Source organism: Tenrec ecaudatus, chromosome 10 (assembly GCF_050624435.1).
Source record: "Tenrec ecaudatus isolate mTenEca1 chromosome 10, mTenEca1.hap1, whole genome shotgun sequence".
Taxonomy (NCBI): Eukaryota; Metazoa; Chordata; class Mammalia; order Afrosoricida; family Tenrecidae; genus Tenrec; species Tenrec ecaudatus.
In genome coordinates, this window is record NC_134539.1 from 141052081 (window position 1) to 141078352 (window position 26272).

At 40.0% G+C, this 26272-nt stretch overlaps 1 protein-coding gene across 6 annotated transcripts in view; it reads right to left on the bottom strand.

Moving 5' to 3' along the window:
* Positions 1 to 26272, bottom strand: part of KANSL1 (KAT8 regulatory NSL complex subunit 1) — a 190886-nt gene that overhangs the window by 122196 nt on the left and 42418 nt on the right. For all 6 annotated transcript variants that reach the window (XM_075562014.1, XM_075562016.1, XM_075562018.1 and 3 more), the window contains one exon: positions 20335 to 21703. In XM_075562014.1, the coding sequence (XP_075418129.1) occupies positions 20335 to 21620 (1286 nt within the window). In that variant the 5' untranslated portion in view covers positions 21621 to 21703. The remainder of the gene's footprint in view (positions 1 to 20334; positions 21704 to 26272) is intronic.

Here is a 26272-nt window from a genome sequence, read left to right on the forward strand (position 1 = left end):
TATACCAATAATTTTAACCATGGTGAGTCTATCTGCTCCTGTTTAAGATTTAGTCTTCAAAGTCTTAACAAGGTCACTATGAGCTGGAATTGCTCGATGGTTTGTTATAATAGTGACAAAGGTGTGGGTTGTGATAAGAGTTGTATGATCCCCAACAAAAATATCAAAAAAAAACAAACAATAGTGACAAGGATAAGGCAAGCAGAGAAGGAATGAGGGCAATGCTAAAAAGAAAACAGTAGCTCGAAATCTTTTCTCTAGCCCAGCAAAACTGAGGATGGTTGGCTCGCAAAAGCTGTGTGTTCCAACCACATGTAATCGGGAAATAAAAAGGGAGGCTAATTGTTTCTGGCTGGTTCCTTAGAGGAAATAGTTCCCCCTCAAGATTCCCCTTTGAGACTTTCTACTGTAAAGGGGCAGGCTTATTCGTCCATCTTCATAGTAAAGCTGAAGCACTATGAATTCAGGTGAAATATAGTGATTAAATTGTAAGATGCTCTCCTAGTGCAGTGGTTAAGTTTAACTGTCAATCAACCAAAAGGTCTGAGTTTGAACCTACACTGGAAAGGTATGGTAATGTGCTACTAGAGAGATACGCTGCCTTAGAAGCCCTAAGGGGAAGCTCTACTGGGTTATATAGGACCACTATCAGTCAGAATCCACAAGAATGCATTAAGTCTAATAAAATAACTTTCTGTAGGGCTGGGGATACAGTAAGCAGTCAAATCAGGAGTATCCATTTCTTTTCAAGATTTAAGTTGTCAATTTTAGTTTCATCTATGAAACACACATAAAGCTTATTAAGAAAATTAGTGCCATTAAAGTTAAATGAAATAGCAATATAAAGGGCATACCTGGCATCCAAGTGTAAATATTGATATTAGTATCCCTGCCATTCTCCAAGAAGGTACAGAAGATGCTGACAGTGGTGTTCAACCAGGGTTGATGTAGCAACAATTAAGAGACAAATCTGTTGTGTTGTTAGGTGTCAGCATTAAATGTGTACATAGAGCCCTTATATGCAACAGAAAAAGGAATCCTGGTGGCACAGCGCTTAGTTACACTTTCAGCCATGATACTCAAGGTCAGCAGTTCAATCTAAACAGCCACTCCAAAGGAGAAAGATGTAGCTTTCTACTAAGGTCACTATGAATTGGCATAGATTTGATAGCAGTGAGTTTATACAGCAGAATAAGACACTGCCCAGTCCCACAACATCTACATAATTATTCTGGAGCATTGTTATAGTCACTGAGTCAATCTACACGTGTAGCTGTCATAAATAAGAAAAGGAGTCCTGCATTTACAGGACAAGGGCAGAGATGTTGCTAAACCTTCTACAATGCATAGACGGTCACCCAAGACAAAGAATTATCCAGTCCTAAATGTCCAGTCTCTGCTGACAAACCCTATTTACACAAATTCATTTCTAAAAGGTATTCAAAGACCGAAGAGGAATAATCAAGTCTACTTAGCTCCTATCGCCTAAGAAACCTAGTGTCTAGAAGATAGCCTGAAAGCAACATCCCATCTTGTTGTGACAGCTATGACTCAAACAATGAAAATTTATAAGTTAGAAAAGTGTTAAGTAGTTTTTTAATGGCAAATAACTTATCACTGAGAACCTGTTAAACCCATTTTTAAAGTAAAATTAACATGAGTTCGAAATTAAACTGGCACAGACATACTAGTAAGAACAAAATAAGGTGACAAAACTCTCCAAAAATGGGTCAAAAGTAAAAAAATGATGTGTTAAGTTTTAAAAATAAAATCGTATGGGGCAAGCAAAAAAAACTCTCAAAAGGCAATCTGAAGACAATAAACGCCATCAAAATGATGTTATTTAAAACAATTAAATGTAAATGTACAAAAGTACCTGCTACATGATTTGTTATAATTATGAAAATCTAACAATTTAATGTCCAAAAAGGAAACATACACAAACCTGAAGATCATCATCATTACTTATATGCCAGATTTCATAGCAGGAAATAAGTACTTTATATACACTGCTGTCATCTGGTGACATAGTGAGCTACCCACTGGACTGCAAACCACAAAGTCAGCAGTTTAAAACCACCAGCTGCTCTTAAGGATCAAGAGGCATCTTTCTACTCCCACAAAGTTACAATCTCAGAAACCGGGGGGGGGGGGGGGGGGGTAGTCCTACCTATAGTGTCACTATGAGTCAAAGTGACTAGACAGCAGGGAGTTTTCTACTGTCACCTAATCCTAACAGAGTTACATAACGCCCATGTTACAGAAGAAATTAAGCTGCAAAACTCAGACCTAGCAAATCAGAGCCAAAATTCAAACCCAAATGGACCAGACTTTAAAGCATCACCTCATACGTCATAGTGAATGCAAGAAACTGAGGTTTATTCAATGTACATTAGGAGTCTCCATATAAAGTACAAAGTTTAGCTTTTTACAAAGATGCCGCCAAAAGCAAAGGGGAAAGCCCCCTGCCCCTCCCAAAACGAAAGCATTAACTACCCAAAAGGCTGTGCTAAAAAGGTGTCCACCGCCACCCAAAAAAGATGTACATGCCACCCATCTTTGTGGTCACCCACTTTCTGGTGGTCTAAGACCCTGAGCCTAAGAAGGCCGCCCAAAAACCCTTGGAAGAGTCCCCAAGAGAAACAAGCTGGACCACTTTGCCATCATCAAATTCTCCCAGATCACAGACTCTGTCATTCAGGAGATTCAAGATAACAAAACACTTGTGTTCATTTTGGACATCAAGGTCAACAAGCACTAGAAACTAGCAACTAGATCAAACAGGCTGTGAAGAAGCTTTATGACATTGATGTAGCCAAGGTAAACACCTGATCAGACCGGACAGCAAGAAAGCAGAGTATGTTTGACAGGCTCCTGACTGTGACATCAGATGCTGCCAACAAAATTGGAATAATCTGAACTCAGTCCAGCTGACTAATGATAAATATAAACTTTTTCAATTAGAAAAGAGTATAAACGCTAATATGCCACAAATGCTTCAAAAGAGCAAAACACTGACTCTGGAAGAGAAGATCAAATGTTGGCAAGATGGCCTATCTCCAAATTAACCTGCACATTCGATGCAATCTGAACTTAACATGGTTGACCTGGTTCTACAACTCAAGTCGAAGAAGGTAATGTGCAAGAATGATACCTCCACAAAAAATAAATGTAGTTTTCAGTACAGAGAATGGACTTACCCTATCGGGTATTAAAGCTATAGTAAACAGTATATATGGAGAACACATACCATTCAAAGGTTTAGTAATTCAAACAGTATGATATTGATCAAAGAACTGCAATATAGATCGAGTTTACAATAAGTGTCATCCTTAATAGAGAAAGAATGGCTTCTTCAATACATTCAGGAACAACTGGCTATTTCATGGGATAAATATAAAGCTAATCTTATATCAAACCACACACAGACTAAAGAACTAAACACTCTTTAGGCAAAAGGCCCTTTCACATAAATCATTTTCACATCAAATAATTTTCTACCTCTCCTTCCTTTATCAATATTATTAATAGTTTGACAAAAAATTCAGCTACATAATCAAGTTTTCTAAAATACATTAGGTTTACAACCTTAACTATCATTCTAACAATCTCTGGCACAGTCACTTGACTTGCAGACTTTTCATCCGTAAGTGATAAATGTGTATACATCTCCAAAATTCTACAGCTCTAAAATTCTGTATCAGACTTGCAACTGGAACTTTTGTTCATTCTATGTCTACCACCCCTGGTTCAAAACTTTACTTTTCACTTGGGTCATCGCTATGCGTCAGAATCGACTGCATTTGATTTGGGTTTTACTACAATAATCTCCTTGACTTTGTATTTATCGTCTTACTCTGCTCCACATCACCACACACTTTCAGTTCATCTGTCGCATATTCTCCATTTATCAGGTTCAAATAACTGTTTTGAGAGTATGTTATATCCCCTCTCGTGACATACCCTCGTCCCCGCCCACAACCACCACCACCACCACCTTTCAGATAAAGTCCAAATGCAATGAGACTCCAATGAACCCTTCCAACCGCTTCTTCCACTTCCTTGAGCCTTTTTTTCTCAGGCAGATCACACTCTTCACTGTTACTCAAACACATAATACTGAAGAACTAGAACATGTTGCATCCTTTGAGACCTGAAACATCCTATTTTCCCCTCATGGAAACCTGAGAATCATCCTTGATCCAAACTCAATTTCATCTCTTCTCAGGTCTTTGGTCACTTAAGCACAGAGCAAACACTTTCCTCCTAAGATTTCACCCTTTACGCCGGTATCTAGCTAGTACTGTATCTAATGCCATTACCTAGTACTGACCATGCATACTGTTTCCCTTTTACTTGGTGGAAAGATGGGGAAAAGATAAGCACTTAAATTACTTATTGAAAGTAGGAACCAACTTCTAATTCAGCATTCCTTACATTACTACTAGAAAAGTGTTTCCTTTTTACCCTCTGGGGGCAAAACTAATCTTGAAGACAGTACTACTGAAAGGCTGCTCTGAATAACTCGTGTTATTTCAGAAACGTTTTTTTTTTCTTCAGAAACATTTTATATTACTATTTTATACCCAAGAAACTTCTGAAACTCCTCTTCCTGAAATTACCACGGGGAGATCTCTGACTATCTTCAGTGATGACACAACTTACTTTCTGTTCAGATGATCAACTATGGTAATTTCTCTGATCCCTGTTTAAGGGAGTAGCTAATTAAAACTGTGTAAGCTATAGCTCTTTGAAGGCTGACCTGGTAGTAAACACTCAAGAACAAGTTCGTACTTTACCCTAACCACCATCATTCCATAATAATCCAATAAATTTTAAATGATCATTCCTGGATGAAATTAAAGTCATCTCCTACAATCACAACTGTCTATTGATAACCCCTAGCCCTACCCTGGACATTAATAAAAATTAATATAATATACCAGTTTATACATACCACGAAGCTTCTTGAATGTTCATTAGTCTTCCAAATATCAAAATCACCTCACAACTCAATTTTTGCCTAAGAACTACTTACTATCAAGTTACTGCTTAGAACAAATTAACAGAATTCTCACCAAGATAGTCAATCACTACACCAACCAAAATTCCTCAAATACAAAATTAGCCTTTCTACTTATATTTCCATGTCAAATTACTGCTGTGACTTCTTGAATGTATTTGTGCAAGAGATCAATTTCAAATACATCTGGGTAGGAGCAAAATGAGTCTTAAGAAAGGTTCATTCTGCTTTCATCCTACTAAGTGTACACTGGCTTATCTTTCAGCCCTGTGAATGAAAAAGCATGCAAAATTCACTGTGTATAGGATAGGGTGTGCCCCAAAAATGCTTGCTGGAAAAACCTGCTGGGGGAACACCAGCTGAAGAAGAAAAACATTTCAACCCAGTTGCACATCTAGAGAAACAATGGTTGCAGCAAACTTCAGCTGAAAACTCTAGATTTTTTTTACTAAAAACTTCCAGTGCTTTCCATCCTCAAAACAAAATGCTTTGAAAGTAACCAAAGGAAATCACTTCAGTTGTCTTTAAAAATCTAAAAAGCAGTTAACTGAAATTCTGCCTTTGAGATCAGGCATTGTCAGAAGGCAACAGGTTTCTTATTGTTCTGCAAAAGTAAATTTTTACATTCCATAGTAGTTTCAATCTATTGTTTTTCAAAAAGAAACTGGAGTTGTAAACGAAAGGCCGTTTTTAATTGCTTTGCTGTTTGGAAGGGTGGGAGGCAGAAGGCAGTTCGTTACATGGCTGGTTTTCATTAGGGAGATTCATTTCCAAAACATAAGGCTCCTACAGCTGCTTTATTGGGTAAAAAGGATACCCAGCTCCTTCAGATCCTTGCTTGCACCCTCATCCTGCCTCTCCCTCCGGGTCCTTTCATAACTTTCAGTGGAACGCAGAAAAATAAACATTCCATTAATTCAGTACACACACGGACACCAGGTTCCCTCAAGAGAAACGAAGAGGAAGAACCCCAGTCTGTAACTCCCTGTGGAATTGTCTGCAATGTTAGCTACCTGGTCAGCCCCTCAGCAGGCCTCAGGGAAACAGGCAGTATGGCCAACAGTGACATAACAATGGCTTTCTCCATATTAGCCTCTTTTTATATTACAAAGCAACAGACATTTTTCAGAAAGGTCGACTCCCCCTAAAGACCCACCAATGGATGAATGGATAAACAAACGACAGTACACACACACACACATACACGATGGAACACTGCACAGTGTGAGAAAGTAACAAGCCTGTGAACCACTTCATAGCATGGATGAATCTGGAAGACACTATTCTGAGTAAAAAAAAAGTCAATCAAAAGGGGCAAATATCATATGAGAGCACTGATAAAAAGTCAAGAAGAATGTTATACAGAGATACATTCTTGGTGGCTACCTGAGGTGGGAAAGGTAAAAATGTAAACACCAGTGTTAACTTTGGGGGGGGGGGGGAGAGAACAGGCAGTAACAACATGATCTATGGTAAAGAAGAGAGAACTAGGAGGCCAGCAGGAGTTAAAAAAAAAACACACAACCAAGGGCAACACTATTACCTATGCAACTGCAAAAACCATAACAACATCTACAATTAGCATAGGTAAACATGTAAGTTAAAGAGGTGTGGAAAGGTGAGTGGAATAACAACCACAAGTAGATGAAGAGTTTCAAGTTCATGGAAAAAATGGTATTAAAGAATAATGGGGAAAAAATTTTTTTAAAGAATGGAATTCTATAAATCCTTTGAAGTCTCGTGTGTATGTATTTAGTAGAGGGCATTTCGTGTGTGTGTGTGTGTGTGTGTGTGTGTGTGTTTAGTAGAGGGCATTTCTACATGTGCTGCAAATATATCCACATATACAAATGAGCACAGGGGCCCTGGGGACACTGTAGGCTAGAGATAGGACTGCTAACAAGTATTTAGTAGAGGGCATTTCGTGTGTGTGTGTGTGTGTGTGTGTGTGTGTGTGTGTTTAGTAGAGGGCATTTCTACATGTGCTGCAAATATATCCACATATACAAATGAGCACAGGGGCCCTGGGGACACTGTAGGCTAGAGATAGGACTGCTAACTACAAGCTTGGCAGTTCAGACACTGCAGGAAAATGATGAGGCTATCTGCTCCCAGAAAGATTTACACCCTCAGAACCCCTAAATAGAGTTGCTATGAGTTGGAACTGACTTGGGGACAGTGAATTTGGCTTCTTGGTACAGCAGAACATACAGGAGCAAAGTCTGAAAAGTGTGTGTGTGTGTGTGTGTGTGTGTGTGTTTAATCATTTTATTGGGGGCTCTTACAGCTCTTCTCAGAATTCATCCATCCATCCTGTCAAGCACTTTTGGACATATGTTGCCACCATCACTCTCAAAACATTTTCTTTCTACTTGAGCCCTTTTTATCGGCTCATCCACATCCCACCCACTCCTAAAAACTCCTTAGCCATCTCTAAAAAGAGTCCCCACCACAAAGATAATGTTCTCTATCTTACTGTGGGATTAAGGACTGGGGTCTAAAAGCTTTTGAATGGCCATCTGTGATGATGCAATGATTGCTTCTCCCGCCTAGAGCATAAAAGAGCAGACAATCAAAGGTACAAGGGAATGTAGTCCAAAACCACAGCCTCCACTAGCCTGAGGCTAGAAGAATTAGAACAGGTGTGGGTACTTCCTGACCTTGGGCCATATGAAGGGCTACAAAATCATCAATACCAGCTAACAGGTAGCACCTCACCAAAGAGAAGCTGTTCCAGCCTGTTTTAAAAACCACTGCCAGTGAGTCGATGAAGATTCAGAGACCCCATAGGACCAAGGAAGAACTGCACTACTGTGGGTTTCAGACACTACAACTCTAGGGGTGAGTTAATTACATGTTTGACCAAATAGAGCAGGCTAATTTTAAGTTGATACTTTTGTATGGCCTTGAATGACATTATGTGTATCCAATGGCCCTTGGGAGAAAAAAGAAAAGAAACAAAGTACCCTATCTTGGCACTAGAGGTATCCAATACTGCTCCGGATTGCTCTGATCAGGATCACAATAGGTGGTCCTGGACAAAGAGGGGGGAAATGTTTAAAAGAATAAAATTCAAAATCACGTATAGACCAGATTTGTTGATTTACCAGAGACTGGTGGAACCCCAAGGCTATGGCCCTTAGACACCCCTCAGGCCTGAACTGCAATGACACCCCTCCCCTAAGGATCAGTTTCCAGCAGGCCAATACACAGGCCAATAAAGTGAATAAAAATGACACCAGGGAAGAAATACTCTTCCCTGCAATCAACTGTTCAGATCAAAAGGACAGTATTAAAAAACAAAAAACAAAGGCCAGAAGACAGGAAGGGATAGGAAAGAAGGAAATGGAAACAGGAAACCTAGGGAGGATGTGGGCAGAGTGCTGTTGTTGCATGGAGGGAATTGCAACCCATGTCACAAAACAAACTGTGTATAAATGGTTGAGTGAAAAACTAATTTGGCTCTAGAAACTTTCAACCAAACTACAAAAAGTACAAAAGAAGGTAGGTGGAGAGGGGTACAAATCCACATTGTGTAAGTGAAGAAGTTGACCTTGGGGAGATTCGAATACAAAACACACTTGGAAAAATCCCAACAGCTGTCCTGACTTACTATATTTATTACATTGCTTCTTCTTTAGTATTAATCCCACAAATGCTAAGAAAAATAATAATCTTTTGTTTATCCTTCAGGCTTTCTAGGGATTACCAAATCAATAAAAGATATTAAATGTTAATCATAAACATCCTAAAAACTCACATTGAAATGACAATTGAGATTAAGTGGATCAAAGCCCAACAGAGTATCTCTCAACTGTATTCCTTCCATGTTAAGAATAACTACATGTAACAGAACTCTTTTAATAAACACTAAGTATATACTGACAATTCACCTATCAATGGTAATCACAAGGGGAAGGACCCTGGGAAGCACAAACAGTTCATACTCCTCCACCAAGTGAAAGATGGGCGGTTCGAATATACCCCGCTGCACTGTAAATGGGAGACCTGGGCAGTCAGTCTATAAAGTCAAGTCAGGAAAACCCAATGGAGCTCACGTCGACTTGATGGGAATTATTCTGGTTTTGTTCAGCATAAAGGGAAGATGAAAGGCAAAAAGATAAATACTCTGGTATTTTAAAATATTTCTAACTACTGAGGAAATTAGGATATTTTTAAGTCAATTCCCGGGCTATTCTACTAAGCTAAAATAAAGCAATTTATAAGAAAATGACAACATAGAATATTAACTCTCTCTCTAGTTGCCATTCCTCCATTTCCTCCCTCCTCCAAGCCTTCTGACGCTTTTTCTCCACAAACTCTGAGTTCTGAATATAGGAGGGGTAACCCCTCAAAACTGGGCTCCCCTCATGCTATTTATTTACCGTATATACTCGAGTATAAATAACCGACCCAAATATCTGCCAAGGCACCTAATTTTACCACAAAAAAACTGCATTAAAATGTGCTGTTTACTCAGCTTATACTTGAGTATATATGGTAAAAAAAACTTTAAAAAACAACCTTATCACCTTCAAAGTACTCTCCATTACACTTAATGCATTTGTCAAATCTGTGATTTTATTCTTAGAAACATTTTTCAAATTCATCTGTTTGGATGGCTGACAGCACCTCCTTCGTTTTTTCCTTCACCTCTTCTACATCGTCAAATCGCTGTCCTTTCATGTCCCTCTTCATTCACAGAAACAAAAAATAAACTTATTTTGCATGGAGTTAGGTCAGGTGAGAAAGATGCGTGGGGCTGTGGAAGCGGAGTGCCCGTTCCTGACCTTCTGAACCGATTGGAGGACTTGGTGTGAGACGTGGTAGACAGGGTCCTGAAGTCGCCTGTGGCGAGCCTTGTGTTTGAGCTCAACCCGAACTTCAAGCCCCCCAAACGGCCCTTTAAGCGGATGAACTATTCCGATGCCATCGTGTGGCTGAAGGAGCACAAAATCAAGAAGGAGGATGGCACTTTCTATGAATTTGGAGAAGATATCCCAGAAGCCCCTGAGAGACTGATGACAGACACCATCAACAAGCCGATCCTGCTGTGCCGCTTTCCTGTGAACATCAAGTCCTTCTACATGCAGCGCTGCCCCGAGGACCCCCGCCTGACCGAATTGGTCGACGTGCTGATGCCTAACGTGGGCAAGAGTGTGGGGGGCTCCATGCGTATCTGGGACAGCGAGGAGATCCTGGCCGGCTACAAACGAGAAGGGATTGAACGCATGCCCTACTACTGGTACACCGATCAGAGAAAGTACGGCACGTGTCCGCACGGAGGGTATGGCTTGGGCTTGGAACGGTTCTTAACTTGGATTCTGAATCGGTACCACATCCGAGATGTGTGCTTATACCCTCGATTCGTCCAGCGCTGCAAGCCATAACCAGCTCCTCCCGAAGCCTGAAGGGAGAAGACGATCGCGAAGGAGCAAGACGGGCTCTTTAAAAAGCCCAAATCTTCCTTTTTCCATTCGTTGGCGTTTCAGCTCTCTCCTCCTTAAAGCCAAAATCTTCCATTTTCGAAAGATGCGTGGGGAGAGGTATACTGTTTTGGTTGTTGTTGGTTTTTTTTTTTGCCAAAAACTGGCACACCGAGATGGCTGCGTAAGCAGATGCATTGTTCTGGTGGCAAAACCAGTCCTCCACCTGCCACAAATCAGGCCTTTTTTGTTGCACACTGTTACACTATCTTTTCAGAACCTCTAAGTAGAAAGCTTGATTAAGGTCAAACAAACTCCAAATGCAGGTACAAGTGGACATTTTTGTCCCTTCGGGAAACAGATGGACATCTGAAACGAGAAACCCACTCGTACACATGAATTTTTCCCATAACTATCCTTGTAAAGTGGTGTTCAACATCACCAGTTTCTGCCACATTTTCCCCAAGCAGGAAACAAAATTTCATAGCTGCACGCTGTTCTCTTAAAATGGCCATAACAAAAAACGAGGTTCAAGCAAAACTACCTTTACAAAAAAATTCACTGTGGCCAGAGAGAACTTTCCCAGGCAACACCTCTGGATGCACGAACTCAGGGCGAATAGCTGAATGCTCACCTAGTGGAAAATATTCATACTAAGAAAGCTCAAACAGCGGAGCTTTTTTCCGGTTGTTTTTGGTACGCTCTCGTAATCTACATAAAATTGCTACAATGCTACTAAATTGACTCTCGTAACACTCTGCAACATTTAAAAAATTAACAGAACTTTCCAGTAGATTCTGAATAAGGAATAGATTCTCCATAAACTTTCAGCAGTTTTAAACTGATTGCTAAGCTATTCTGTTTATGTTTCTTCACAATTGCACAAACATAAATTCAAACAGGCTAAAACTGCTAATGAAGATCAAGAACTGCAACCTTCGGTATGGATTACAGATCAATATAAAGAAAATCCAAATCCTCACAGCTAGACCAATAAGCTAAACAGAGAAAAGATGGAAGTTGTCAAGGATTTTGTCTTGCTTAGATCCCCAATGTTTATGGAGGCAGCAGCCAAGAGATCAAACAACTCACTGCACTGGGTAAATCTGCACAAGATCTCTAAAATGTTGAATAGCAAGGATGTTACTTTTAAGGACAGGAGTGCACCTGACCCAAAGCCATGATATTTTCAATTGTCTCGTATGTATCTCAAAACTGGACATTGAATAAGGAAGACCAAAGCATTTTAATTATGGTGCTGGCAAGAATATTCAGAGTATCAAAACAACACACAAATCTACCTTGGGAGAAGTACAGCCAGGATGCTCATTAGAAACAAGCTCATGTACTTTGTCTCACATACTTCATACATGTTGTCAGACCAGTCCCTGGAGAGGACATCATGCTTGGTAGAGGGGCAGCAAAAGAAAGGCCCTCACTCAACAAGATAGATTAACACAGTGGCTGCAACAATGGGCTGAAACATAATAACAAGCATGAGGATGGTCCAGGACTGGACAGGGTTTCATTCAGCACCAAACAACAACAAAGCTGCAAGAAATTCTTAATAAACGAGAATTAATTTTACCAAGATTTACTCTATGTAGGGGCATTGGTGGTTTGGGAGAAAATTCTCACCTTCCATGAAAGAGACTCCTTTGGCCAATGCAACTCATGCACATCTGTCGGTACAGGCACTGAAAAGGCTTCAGTAGTGCTTCCAGACCAAGTCTAGGTAAAAAGGTCTGGTGATCTACTTCTGAGACCATAAATAGTCTGCTCCAAAGAGCCCAACCTATCATATCATGCAGAGGTCATCATGAATCAGAGGCTAACTCAACAGCATATATGGATCCCTTTGGATCAAATATCTAAAACACAATGTCCCTAGATACACAAAGGGAAATACAAAAGAGTACTGGTAGACATGAAAGGACATGCACTTAGATAGGAATTTCTGCCCAACTTGTAGAATAATCTAGTCCATTTTAGTCTCTGCTTAGGAAAATAGTACAGAAATAAATTAAGTAGTATTGAACTACATATAACTCCATGTGGCTCCACACTTCTCCTTATCTAGTGAAACAACCATGCTGATCAGAGTCCACGAGCATACTCTGCAAGGGAATCAGAACATTTGAGCATACCCAACTGCAGAAACATTTCCATCAAAATTTCTGAATGCCCACCACCAACTTCCCCACCCCTACTATCGGTTCCTTCTCTATCACAGCTAATCGATCCAGCCTACTTACAGCTGCCAAAAATCTGGGACTCAGCTCAATATCTCTTCTTTCTCCTGCACCACTCATTCCATCACCTAATCAGAGGTCTTAGTCATACTACTTTCCAATATATATCCAATTCTTTCCTTCTCTTGCTAATATTTGAGTCTATTGTATTCTCTTATCTGACCTACTGCAATAGCCTACCTAATCTTCCTAAGTCTGTCTCCACCTTAGCATCCAAAAAATATAGGTATCTTTTAAAAAGACCTAATCAGATCCAATTTGTAAAAGGTTTCACAATCAAAATTAAGCCTTAAAGTGACCTACAATACAAGGCCATCTGTATGACCTGGCCTCTACCTCTCTAGTGTCATTTCTCATCACTCTTAAAAGACCAAAAACAAAAGTCACTGCCATAGAGTTGATTCTGACTCATAACTACCCTACAAGGACAGGGTAGATCCTACCCATGAGGTTTTCTGAAACTAACTCTTTACTGGAATGGAAAGCCTCATCTTTCTCCCAAAGAGTAGCTAGTGGTTTAGAACTGCCCACCTTTGTGGTTAGCAGCCCAACGTGTAACCACACCACCACCAGGGCTCCTGCCTCACCACACTACTCCTCTTAAAGACACGGCACACCTTATTTCTTAAAAGCATGAAGCTCCTTCTAGTCCCAGGTCTTCATCATGTGTTGTTTCCTCGGTAATGCACACCCCGTCTTCTCCTTCCTCACCAATCCTTTCTCTTCTTTCAGTTCTCAGCTTCTATGTCATTTCCTCAGAAAACTCTCCATGACACTGCCACCCTATCTCAAGTGTTCCAGTACTCTGAATAATTCTGGGTCTGTAGCATTCACTGCATTTACAATACTAAATGCAACACTATTCTATATGACTATCTGCTTAAATTAATCTCTCAATATTCCCCATTGAAGACAGGGGCTATGTCTAGCTCACTATTATGCCTAGCACCCCAGCACACAGTAGGCATTCAATAAAGATTTGATTGACTAATTCAAAGTCCCACAGTGAGACTTTGATATCTCCCTTTTACTTAGAGAGGATTACTTGAAAGGTAAGTAACTGATAGGATTTCTTTTATATATGCTGGAATTCCTAAGTCACTCACAAACCTTTGTTTTTAAGACCTTAAAAAAAGAAACCAGACCCCTATGAGTATTAGTTCTTTTGCAAACTGGGTACACTGAAATGCTTACTACAGGTCACCCTCTATCCTTGCCGCCTGCCAGGCTTTAGAGTTCAGTCATCCTGCACTGCTCCCACATCTCCATTATGATTAAGTCCCACAAATTCTACCCCTATCTCTGGAATTATCTATATATATATTACCTCTTACCTATACTACAAGGTCTCCAACATATTCCACTTCAAACCACCGAAGCCCCATCCATGACTTTAGCCTGACCTTCTGTGTATTCTATACCGTATACCTACACTGACCTACTCACAAGGCCACACATAAGGGAAGAAAATGTCACACCAAACTTGGGGCCACGTTTTAATGTTCTAATGTTCATTTTCTCCCAGCCCATCAATTAGCTGTAAGTTCTTCTGATTTATTTGTATCTTACAGCATTTCCGTGTATTACTATGTGACAGGCATTGTTATAATTACTTGTCTTGGTCATGCTACGTTTCCACTCCCCTTCAAAACAATAAACTCCTGAGGACAGAGACTCAGTTTATCCATTTATGGCATCGTGTGTGCCTTAAACATTTTCTCTTTCAATCAGTACTTGTATGCCTACTTTGAGACTATCATAAAAGCATTTTCACTCAAATTTATAGAATCAAAACCAGTTGTTGCATGGCAAGAAAACATCTGTAGCAATTACATGTGCAGCAAATGAACAAACCCAATTCCTTCAGCATAAATTCCTAAGAAGCACCAAGAATAATATCCCCTACCTACATGTTTTCTTAGGAAAAGAAGGGAGTAGGGAGAAATAATTGAAGTTCTTATTTTTAACACTGACTGTCATGTGCAGGCTAACAGAAAAAGGGCATTAAATCAAAGCCATTTAGCAATTGACCATTTACTCAGATTTAAAGCACCTACTATAAAACATAATGAAATTATTCTAACATAATCAGTATCAAAAATACACTAATAATTTTAATGGGCCATAAAAAAGACATCTTCACCCCCGCCAAAAAGAAGCTCGGCTATAAAATAATTTTTAAAACTCTTAGTCAGGAAACCTGATTTGTTTTAAACTATACCATTGACTTAATGGGGTTTTTGCCTCAACGTTCCCAAAGGCAAAATACATTACAATGCATAAAGTAGAACTATCAATGGTATTTAAAATATATGACTGAGCCTTAAAAGTTCATGGAAAAGTTACATTCTTTCAATTCCATTTTTCCACCAATTTTAAAGGTCCCTGTACTCATCAACGTGGTTAGGTTCTAAAGAACAGGTCATTATGCAAATTACCAGTGTCAGGTAGAAACAAAGGATGACCACTTCAGCACAAAATGGAAGATGGATGGGGGAAAGGAAGGCAAAAGAAGCCAACACCTTGCACCAGCATTAATAGCAGAGTTAAAACAAAAACAAACAAAGACATGGTGGAGAGTGTGCAGGGAGTGGAACCCTCAAACACACAGTGGGGGGAGGGGACGGTAAAGCTGGACAACTACTGTAGAAAGCAGTATGGTACTTCCTCAAACAGTACCACATGACGCAGCAATCCCCCTAGTTGGTACATACCCTAAAGAAACTAGGAACAAAGCAGAAATATCCACATCCATGTTCATCAGGGCACTATTCCCAACACTGAGAAGATGGAAACAACCTAAATGTCCATCAGTGGAAGAATGGAGAACTAAATGGAGGTTCACACTCACAATGGAATACTATGTATCGCTAAAGAATGATGATAAAACTGTGAAACACATCTCATGACATGGATGGTTTTGGAGGACATAATGCTGAGTGAAATTAGTCAACCACAAAAGGACAAATATTGTATAAGACCACTGGTTACATAAAAATATTAAAATAAAAGAATTTTTAAGGGATAAATGTTTCCATACCAAAAGAAACCCACTTTGATGGATACCAGAAGTGAGAGGGGGAGGAAGAAGTAATGAGTACAGAGGTTAGACAGGTGTTAACAGTACAGGGGAAGATAATATTCTACAAGAGGGAAATAGGGAGGAACAAAGGAGGTGAGGCAGAACAAGTTAACGGGAGAGCTGGTCAGCTGTTGAACACAAAAGATGTTATGTAAACCTTCAGCTAATTCACATTTTTACACAAATTTTAAATGAACCCAAGAACATGATTTTCAAAGAATACAATAAAAACACCTAAAAGTTTGGCTCTGAACTTCCGGTATCAATTAAGTTGAAACCTAGCACAGAGCAAAAACCACAGAACCAACTTATAAAAATAGACAAAAAACTTAGGAAAAGTATGTTCCAAATACATTCGCGTATAAGCTGGATTTCCCAGCACATTTTTAATGCAGTTTTTGTGGTAAAATTAGGTGCTCTGGCTGATATTCGGGTCAGCTTATACTCGAGTATGTACAGTAACTATTCTTTGGTGGTACACCTTTTCCATTAAGTCCTTATGAACAAAAGGCATTTGTCCCCTCACAGAAGGGTCACAAGGAAGGGACAAGTCAGCCAGGGTGCAGTATCATATCTAAGAGACACAACATTCCTCTAGTTCAGTGGTTCTCAACCTTCCTAATTCCACAACCCTTTAATTCCTCATGTTGTAGTGACCCCCTCAACCATAAAATATTATCATTGTTACTTCATAACTTTAATTTTGCCACTGTTATGAATCAGGCAACCCCTGTGAAAGGGTCGTTTGACCCCCTCCAAAGGTGTTGAGACCCACAGGTTGAAAGCCGCTGCTCTAGTTCTTTAATGCGCCTCACCTCACCCATCCCCCACCCCTTAACTATCATGGTCCCAGTTCTACCTTACAAATTCAGCTAGATCGGAGCATGTATACTGGTACAGATAAGAACTCTCAACAAACAGAATCCAAGACAGATAAACCCCTCAGGAACAGACTGCAAAGATCGACGTATAACCCCACAACCACCCAGGAGGGTCAAACAAGTTACATGGGTGAAGGGGGACAGCGGATGGTACAAGATATGAAAATAATCTTTTATAATTTATCAAGGGTTCACGAGGGTGGGAGAGCAGGGGAGGGGAAAAAAGAGGAGCTTATACAGAAGGCTCAGGTAGAGGCAAAATGTTTTGAAAATGATGGCAACATATGTACAAATGTACTTGATACAATTGGTTATAAATTGTTGTAAGAGTTGTAAGAGCCCCAATAAAATTATTTATAAAAAATAGATAAAATAACACATGAATTTCCACTTTTTAAAAGAAAAGACATTTGTTATACACAGATCGCCATCCTTAGCACTCAAGGAGTCACAATGAACAGTGTTGCGGGGTTATTTTTTAAATTGACCCTAAAGGTATCCTAAGGTAAAACAATAGGGAACCATTTAGAAAAAATAGATGTTTGGGGCAAAGAGTCCTCCAAGTACCCAAAACACTGCTGATGCCAACCTAAGAGCACATCTAAGATACCAAAGCAAGTACTTACAAGGGCCAGAGAAAGACAGGTAAGGGCTCTTGGGGGTGGGGGAGTGGTACAGAGAAGAGGCACAATATAAAGATAAATTAGAAAGAAGAAAAAGTACACAGCTATATTGTAATACACACGAGATCATTAAAAGTTATCGCTTCTACTTCACGATTAAATATTATGAATGGAACTACACAGTGAATGCAATTAATGTCACTGTTTTGTACACTTAAAATGGCATGCAGCTTCCTTGTTAACACCCTGATTTTAAGATCTTCTGTTTAAAGTCCTTTGCTCTTCACAGTGATTTAACTAAATGACAAAGGAGATGATAGTAAATAAGTTGAAGCAGAATTTTCGAAGAAACACAAGTTCAATGTACCAAGAAAGGAAGACACGAGGCATCTGGGGAAGGTTTTCCAAGATCTTAAAACAAAACAATACACACATTTATATTGGCAGTCTGAAATTAAACCATCATTTAACGAAAGAAATCAAACTAACCAAGAAAAAGAACTTCCCTAAGACTCATTTTGCAATAGTTTATTAAGTGAAGTATATTACAGGGACAAACATATATTTTACCAAAAATTTTAAAACATACAGATATAAACCCTTCTGCTACCACTAGCATATTGGCTAGGGCTTAAAATGGGTCATTGCTATTTCTCTTAAAAGACAGAAAATACAATGGAATTCCTTCCTGGTGAAGGGCTTGCAGGCACAATCTAATTTAAGCAACATAATTTAAAAACAACTCATTTCAACATTCTCTTTTACTAAATTTCATCCTGGCGGCCTAGATTACATCAAGACCACTCTCTCTGGGTCCTGGTGACACTATGGAGTGAGCACTGGACTGCTAACCACAAATGTGCTGTATAAACTCAGCAGCCAGATCAGCAGGAGAAAAGAGGGGGCTGTCTGCTCCCCTAAAAATGTATAGCCTATATTGTGGTTGTAAGTCAGAATCAATTCTGGCAATGCATTTGTTCCGGGGGCTTTAAAGGTATCTCTGGGTGGTGCATCAAATTAATGCATTTAATGTTAAAAATATTTAAAAGTTTAAAATCTTTACACATTACTGATTGTTTTAATTTAAATTGAACTATATCTTAGCATGCAGAAATATATTTACTTGACAGTTCTTCTAATGCCAACATTTCCTTATTTTGATAAGATCTGATACCATGGAAATTCAAAATTTTAAAACATTATTTAGTTTCAACACAAAAAGGTTCCATACTTCTCCCCACAAAGTTTTCTAAAATGAATCCCTGGCTGTCCTTATACTTCATACCTTTCCAATCAATACACTATTGCGTGAAAAGAATTCACAGAACAAAGTAATGAATGAATTACAGGTCTTTTCAAGTTCCTAGATTATCCTGTGGAGTGAGACAAATTCTCTTAGGTATTTTGATTTCACTAAGTTAGAAACAAAGGAACTCTCATGGTGCTGTGGAATATGCGATACACATTGGGCTGATAACTGCAAGGTCAGTGATTCAAATCCACTAGTTACTCAGTGGGACAAAGATGAGACTGGCCCCGAAAAGGTTTAATCTCGGAAACCCTATAAAGAAGGGAGTGCTTTGAGTCGGTATCAATTCAATAGCACAGTGTGACTTTCAGGCATTACTAAAGCTCAGGTACTTTCAATACAATGTGTCCTGAAAACATTCTAGAAAGGTTTCTCAAATTCACAAAGTAAATTCCACACAATTTAGAATGCTTCAGCAGTCTTGGTTATAGGACATTACCTATAAAGACAAATAATTAGTGGTTTATAAAAGCTACTAAGTCAGTATGGATAATGTCCCAAATATTAGCAAGCTGACTCACAAACCCATTTTAACAAAAGACAGCAATGTTACAGCAGCAGCAAGTCTACGAAATCTGCTTTAGATCTGACTATAGAAGCAGGCCTGGGAGGACTGAGCTACAAAAGATCGTGTGACTAATTCTGTAATGAAGAAATTCAGCAAAGTACCCAGATTTTTCCCCGTCAAACTAGAACCCCAAAACAAGGTTTCATAATCTGATACAAAATCGTGTGCATGTGGGTAATACAAATTTAAGAAAACAAGAAATTTACAACTGAAGAGCATAGCTGTCAAAAACAAAACTCTCAAAAATCAGAGTCACCTTTTCATGACCAGCAGGAAGAATCAACTATTCCAACACATGCACCCATTTTGGCCTTAAGACAGAGCAGCCTTTACAGCACCCCTTCCCAGAGAGGATATGGAAGTGGAGAGCACCTACTCAACTGCTCTGCCCCACTGGTTTCAAGCCTCTCAGGTTTCCCTCTTAGAGCTTCATATTTAGAGTAGATAAGTGAAGGAACGGGAGAAGAGGAAGCGTAAGGCACCATTGTTCCACCAAGCCGGTTTGGAATACAATACTACTCATAAAAACTTCTCAAACTAATAGATTTGGGGAAATCACTAAGACTTTATTCCAGATATTAAACACATTTAGCTGAGAAAATAAAATTCCAACCTGATAAAAATCAGCTCTTTTAAGGAAGAGAAGTGATTGTAAAAGCAGATTGTGCTTGACAACTTATGAATCCCTTAGTAGCATTTTCCTCCTCACAATGTTAAAAAAAAAAAAATCTGTGTTCTCTGAGGGTTCAATTGAAAGCAACTATCAATTCCAAAGTTAATCAGTTCAACTAAACATGTGTAATCACTAAAATAACATCTAAACAATCAAAAGCCATAAAACTTACAAAAATGTCCTATACATAATTTCTCAAGAAATCTAGTTTATTCACTCCAAAAGGTAGTACTGGCACATTTGTACATGTAGAATGTTTTCAATTTTCCTTCTTTAACAAAAAACAACACTCTTCAGCCTATAGCAACAAAACAGGACCTTAGAAATCTCACAAACGCATGCGTGCAAAGTATATGCAACCCATCCACCTAAATTTAGAAAGAGACAAATGGAACCTGAGCCAAAAACCCCATTCTCTCCATATTGGGAATTCACACCATCTTTCTCCCATGACCCATCATTTCTCAAGAATACCATCAAACACAGGTTCTACTCACAGGGGCACATGGCGCTGCTCAGGATCGGCTCTCATCAGTTCTTCCTCTTCAATATCCGACTCTCCTCCAGAACTACTGTCAGTAACATCAGAATCAAATGCTAGTTCACTGCACCTCAAGTTGGCTATACCACTGGCTGTAAATCTCTCCAATTCTTCAGAAATGGAGTCACTTCTCAGGAAGGTGCTGAGTCCCTCTGAAGTGGTGGTCTCATTGGCAGCTTTTCTCAAGGCAGCTTCAGCCTTTCGAGTCAGCATTAACTGGTTCCGGGGTCTTAAGGATTCCAAGTTTGGCAGTTTGCTCAAAGTCTTCTCTAAAAATCCACCCAATTGATGCTGTATATGCCTCTCCACCTGCTTGGCTTGCACAACCTGTAAGCGCTTCTGTAGCCTGCGGGCCCTGCTCTCGATGTCAGCCTGCCGCCGCAATAAGGCTGCTATCCTTGTGTCAGAATCTAAAGCACTGAAAAGAACGGAAGACAGGGGAGACTTTTTACCCTCTAACGTGACACTGCCAAAGTTAGAGCTGGAGTCTGTGCCAGGCGATAACCTACTGCTTCCTTGAAGTGCCGGCTGTTCCATGGAATTTGCAGAAGATTTGTTTGCAGTGCTATTATTGCTAAATATAGTTGTGTGCTCTACATCGAGGCTTCTGTGTGGAAGAGTACAATTGGTCAGACCCCCCTTCAAGTCTCCAGATTCAAATCCTCCCACTTCACCTGCCTGGAGAGATGAAGTGAGAGCACGCTTTCCCCCATTGAGAGAAGTGGAATTGTCATGATCAGAATGTGTTGAACCTTTAGTCAATTTCTTAGCCAATCCATTTACAGGTGTGTGTGGCAGAGCTGTCTGACCACTCGTATTCATGGTTCTAAGATTTTCTAAGGAAAACTCCAACACTGGCTGCCTCCCCAACAGCTCAGCTCGGAGTTCATAGGACTGAGATAAGAGAGGGTGAGATTTAAGAACTGTCTGCTTGCTGAAAACGCCTTGTAATTTCAAAGACTCCTTTGAAGGAACAGATGTCACATCGGAGCAGAGATAAGATGCCACCAGTGGTTGCAGTTTTCCCAAGTCTTCCTTGGTAGGATTATTTCGGAAATCTAGACTGGGATCCTCTGCAGCAATGGATTTTCTTTTGGTTCCGTTGGCAGCAATGAGGATATTGGCGTTGCCGTTATTTTCGGCACTGCCAGGCGACAAGGTGGAGGATGGGGGAGCCAGTTTGAACCGGATGTGGTGTGCTTCAGCTGCTGCGTCAGTGAGAGCGGGCGCCATCGCAGCCATTCAGCACAGAGAGACAGGAAGTCCAGCCTCTCTCGGTGCCGAGGCCAGCTCCACGGCCCCTTACTGCCTCTCCAGGGAACAGACTAGAAAAGAAAAAAGAAAAGGAAGTTAGAAATACAAGCACATTAGAAAACAACACACATGTTTTCAATATGAGCCTACTAGAGGCTGTATTCCAAACTGCCTCCAGAAAGAAAACAAGAATGTCGTTCTGAAGAGCCTCTGTCTCCGTCTCTTTCTTGGGGGTGGGTGTAACACAATCTTTGCACCAGAAAAAAAAAATTCCACGCTTCTTTTTTGTCAATTACCACAGATTGGAAGTTGCCAAAACAGAAGTTCCATTCAAAAAGATCACAAATTGTTGCTCCAAAACTTCCTAGATGAGGAGTATGAACAATGACCTCTGCACTCTTCTATAACCTGGTTTCCACCTCTAATGCTCTGAAAGGTCACCAGTAACTTCATCTTTTCTATTATGAGTTACTGTTACCCCCCCCCCATCCCCGAAAAATAGTGCAAGTGAGATTCAAAAGGTTCGTGAAAAAAATTCCTTTTTATCCCAGACTTTAAGCCCCCTAACCTCTATGCCTGTAATTATAATTCCATATCTGGGAATGTTTTTGTTATGTTCATGATGCAGGATCCCAGTGGGGTGTGTGTCTTGAAGTAATCTCTAAGAGAGATTGAACAAGCAAGTATAGCGGAGATGGGGCCAAAGGTGCCAAGACACATGGGGATCTACAAGGAAAAAGGAAACAGTAGGGAGAAAGACTTCCCCTAGAGTGGGCACTCTGAATTCAGGCTTCTAGCCCCATAACTATGAGAAAATAAATTTGTTAAAGCAGTATTTGCTATAGCATTATAGCAACACTAGATAAACAATATCCAATGGTCGCATCTTAGTCCCCATTCTTATGCAACCCCACTACCTATTCAGCAACAAGGATCATTTCATCCTCCTTGAACCTTTCACATACTGGTGCTTCCCAGGATTGCTTTCTCTGCCTTCAGCTCTCTCTGAACTCATTCCCCTGTCAACAACCACTTTTTTGGTGAGGCCTCCTACCCCCCAAAAAAACTTTTTCTGAACTACAATAATCAATAGTTTAACTTCTATGTTCCTCGCAAGGAGCCCTAGTGCTACAGTGGGTTCAGCATTGGTCTGAAAACTTCAAAGTCAGTAACTTGAGCACACTAGCTGTTTCGTGAGAGAAAGAGGAGGCTTTCTACTCCCATAAAGAACTGCAGCTCAGGAAACAGAGAGCATTTCTACTCTGCCCTACAAAATCCCTGAGTTAGTTAAAAGTGATTCCATAGCAATGAGTTTGGTTTGGAGTTTGTTTCTCAAGCTCTCAGAAATTCCAAACTCCCATTTTTCTTCAAACACATTCCTTATCCTATCCAATGGTCCCCTATCTTGGTTAATGGTAGAGGTTCTCAACCTATGGGTCATGACCCCTTTGGGGGTTGCCCAATTCACAGTAGCAAAATTACAGTTATGAAGTAGTAATGAAAATAACATTATGGTTCCACACATGAGCAACTGTACTAAAGGGTCACGCAAGGTTGAGAACCACTGGTTAATGGCACTGTTGTCACTGAGTTAACCACTCAATATAAAAACCTCCAGTGTTTGTCTTTCACCCTATCCCACCATACTACTCCTGGTTTCTCAGGCTAAGAAGCAAAGGAAATCCCATGTAAAGAACTAAATGTGGTCTGTGGACTTCTGGATCTCTCAAAGGCCGCTTTTGTGAGGGTGGGAGAGATCTTATCTATTTTCATGAAAAAAGGGTTTATTTGCCTTTTTCACAAAAACAGTGAGCAAAGGTGTAATAGTGACCCCACCATTACAGCTGATTATTCCACACAGAGAAACAAGAGGGATGAATAGTAAAAGAAGTGTCCATGAAGTTGTCAGAATTTCAACCGTGGCATGTAAATTAGTTAAAATTTCATTATGTAAGAGGCTAGGACAAGAAAATGATTTATGTGGCATTCTACTGAGAGGAAATAGCGTACAGAAAGACAAAGCTGTACGAAAACACAGGACATCCTAAGGGCTAAAAGAAATGAATAATTTTCTTGAAATATAAAGCATATTTTAAGAGGAAGTAGTGAAAAAAAGATGGAAAGGCAGTTTGAAGCCAGATCATAATGTTCAACCTTGACTAGCCAGGGAATCTATTTTAGCCTTTACTCAGACTTATAGGCAGCAGTGTCATTAAAGGTTTATCAAACGGGGAGTGAGACATCAGAATTACGCCTTTTAGAGAACACTTGAGTAGGATGGGTTGAAAGCAAAAAGCTGGTCCAGCCTACTGAAGAAGGTACTGTTATAATCCAGATAGGAAGCAATGAGAATTTCAACGAAGGCTGTCACAATAGAACGGCCAACCTCAATCATCGTCCAAGTTTAAATTTAAGAATACCACGGGGTACTTTAACTCTACACAATAAGTGGTATTGTTGCTGTTGTTTGTTAGGTGCCAGAGTGGGTCCCAATTCATTACCCATGTACAACAGAGTAAAACACTGGCTGGCCCTGCGTCATCCTCCCAATTGTTCCTATGCTTGAGTCCACTGTTGCAGCCCATCTTCCTTCCTTTCTCTCTGCCCCTGCAGTTTACCAAGCACGATGCCCAACCCGTCTCCAGGGACTGGTCTCTCCGGACATGTAACTGATACAAAGAAATGTACAAAACCTTACAGAAGGGCCTGTTCTCACCTTCATTATTTTAACTTTTATCATGGAAACTTCCCCATACTTTCTCATACAGATGTTCAAGTTTACTATATTCTCTCTATTCATATCACACACGCCAGTCAACATCTTTACATCAACCCGTAACTCAGATGATCACAGCAGCCTTCTAACTGGTATCTCAATCCTCTAACACATCCTATTAAACATATAAAATGGCCCTTAATTCCTTTTTCAAGAGCCCAATTACAACCAAAATTAAACCAGAGTAAGTGCACCTGATGACACAGACCCATAACCCTAGCCTACACTGATTGCCAGCTCCTGCCTTTGGCTAGGCTACTGTTTCTACCCTACCCTCCTACTCATTTGGCCCAAAACATTACTCCTTCAATACATACATGCATACACACATACACACACACACACACACACACACACAGTCTTACTTTGCTGTGGAGCCCTGGTGGTATAGTAGTTACCTGCTGTGCTGTGATCTGCATGGTCACCAGTTCAAAACCACCAGCAGCTCCACAGGAGACAGGGCTTTCTACATCCATAAAGTTAACAGTCTCCGAAAACCCACCAGGGGACGCTATGAGTCAGCACTGACTTGATAGCACTGAGTGAGATCTTACTTTGCTAGAGCTGCTATAACAGAAATACCACAAGTGAGTGGCTTCTTTAAAGAAATCAACTCTATTTTCTCACAGTTCAGGAGGCTAGCAGTCTGAATTCAGGGCACTGCTCTAAGAGGAGGTCTTTTGTTTATTCCTGCTTTTCACAGCAGGCAATCTTGGAATTCCAGAGCTAGTAGATTCATTTATCTCTGTGGGCAGATAGTGTCTGGTCTTTCCTCCTGGTATGCCTTCCTTCTCTATGCCTATTTGGATCTTTTTATATATAACTCAGAAGCAATGAAATGCAGAACTCCCTCCACACTGGTATGACCTCAGTAACCTAACAAAAAAGAAAAACTCTATTTTCCAAACATGGTCACAGCCGTGGGTACAAGGGCCAGGAAGTCAACAAATTCGTCGGGAATCAATTCATAAATACATCAAAAGTTCTACAAGCTACTCAAAAGATTTGCATGGATTTCTTCTGCTTAAATTATATAATGCATCTAAAGTCATTACCACTCAATTAAAATAATCTAAACATTTCTTAAATTTCAATTTATTAATTCGATCTCCAAGACAGGCACCACCGCCCTTCCTCTGCATGCAACAACTATGTAAGGCTTGGCCCTTAGTAAGCACAATAAGCACTTACACGATTTAAGTATTCAAAAATAAGTAAATAAATAAAAAGCAAGATCTTCAAGTTAGGATTTTGCTAAGCAGAAAAAGATGACACAATTCCACAATTGAAAAAAAAAAAACTATTCCAAGGATGGTCCACAAACAACTTGGATAATTCAAGTGATAGACAAACGTACAGCTTATCAAGGTAAGAGTACCGAATGAAGGTGAGCAGGGGATGGTGAGAAAGCATGAAGGCTATTCATTCTAGAACGTCACTTTTTGGTGAAGCATTTATCAGAAAAATGTAGGTTCATTGAAGGGACAAAATTTCCATTATGACACCAAGAAATACCGCGTGACCTCTCCACAAAGTCCTTCGTACTTTCCTACAGCAACAGGGTTCTCAACCAAAACGGTTTCAATTACCAAGGGAATCACAACTCTGGCTGGAGGATAAATTATTGTGGCTGTTGCTCACTAACATGAACTGACCTTTTTCTGTATCTGCCACTGTGCTACTTTTTATACAAGGGAGTCTCAAAAAGTACATGCGAAGCGCTCTCATATATGATTGCTTTTAATCTTCACAATTTAAGTACTGTTATCCTTCTTTGAAAACAAAATTGGAGAACCACAATTTCAATGCAGATCCTTAACCCCAAGCTTTTGACTACTATACTAGGTAGTTTAAAGCTAGTTTT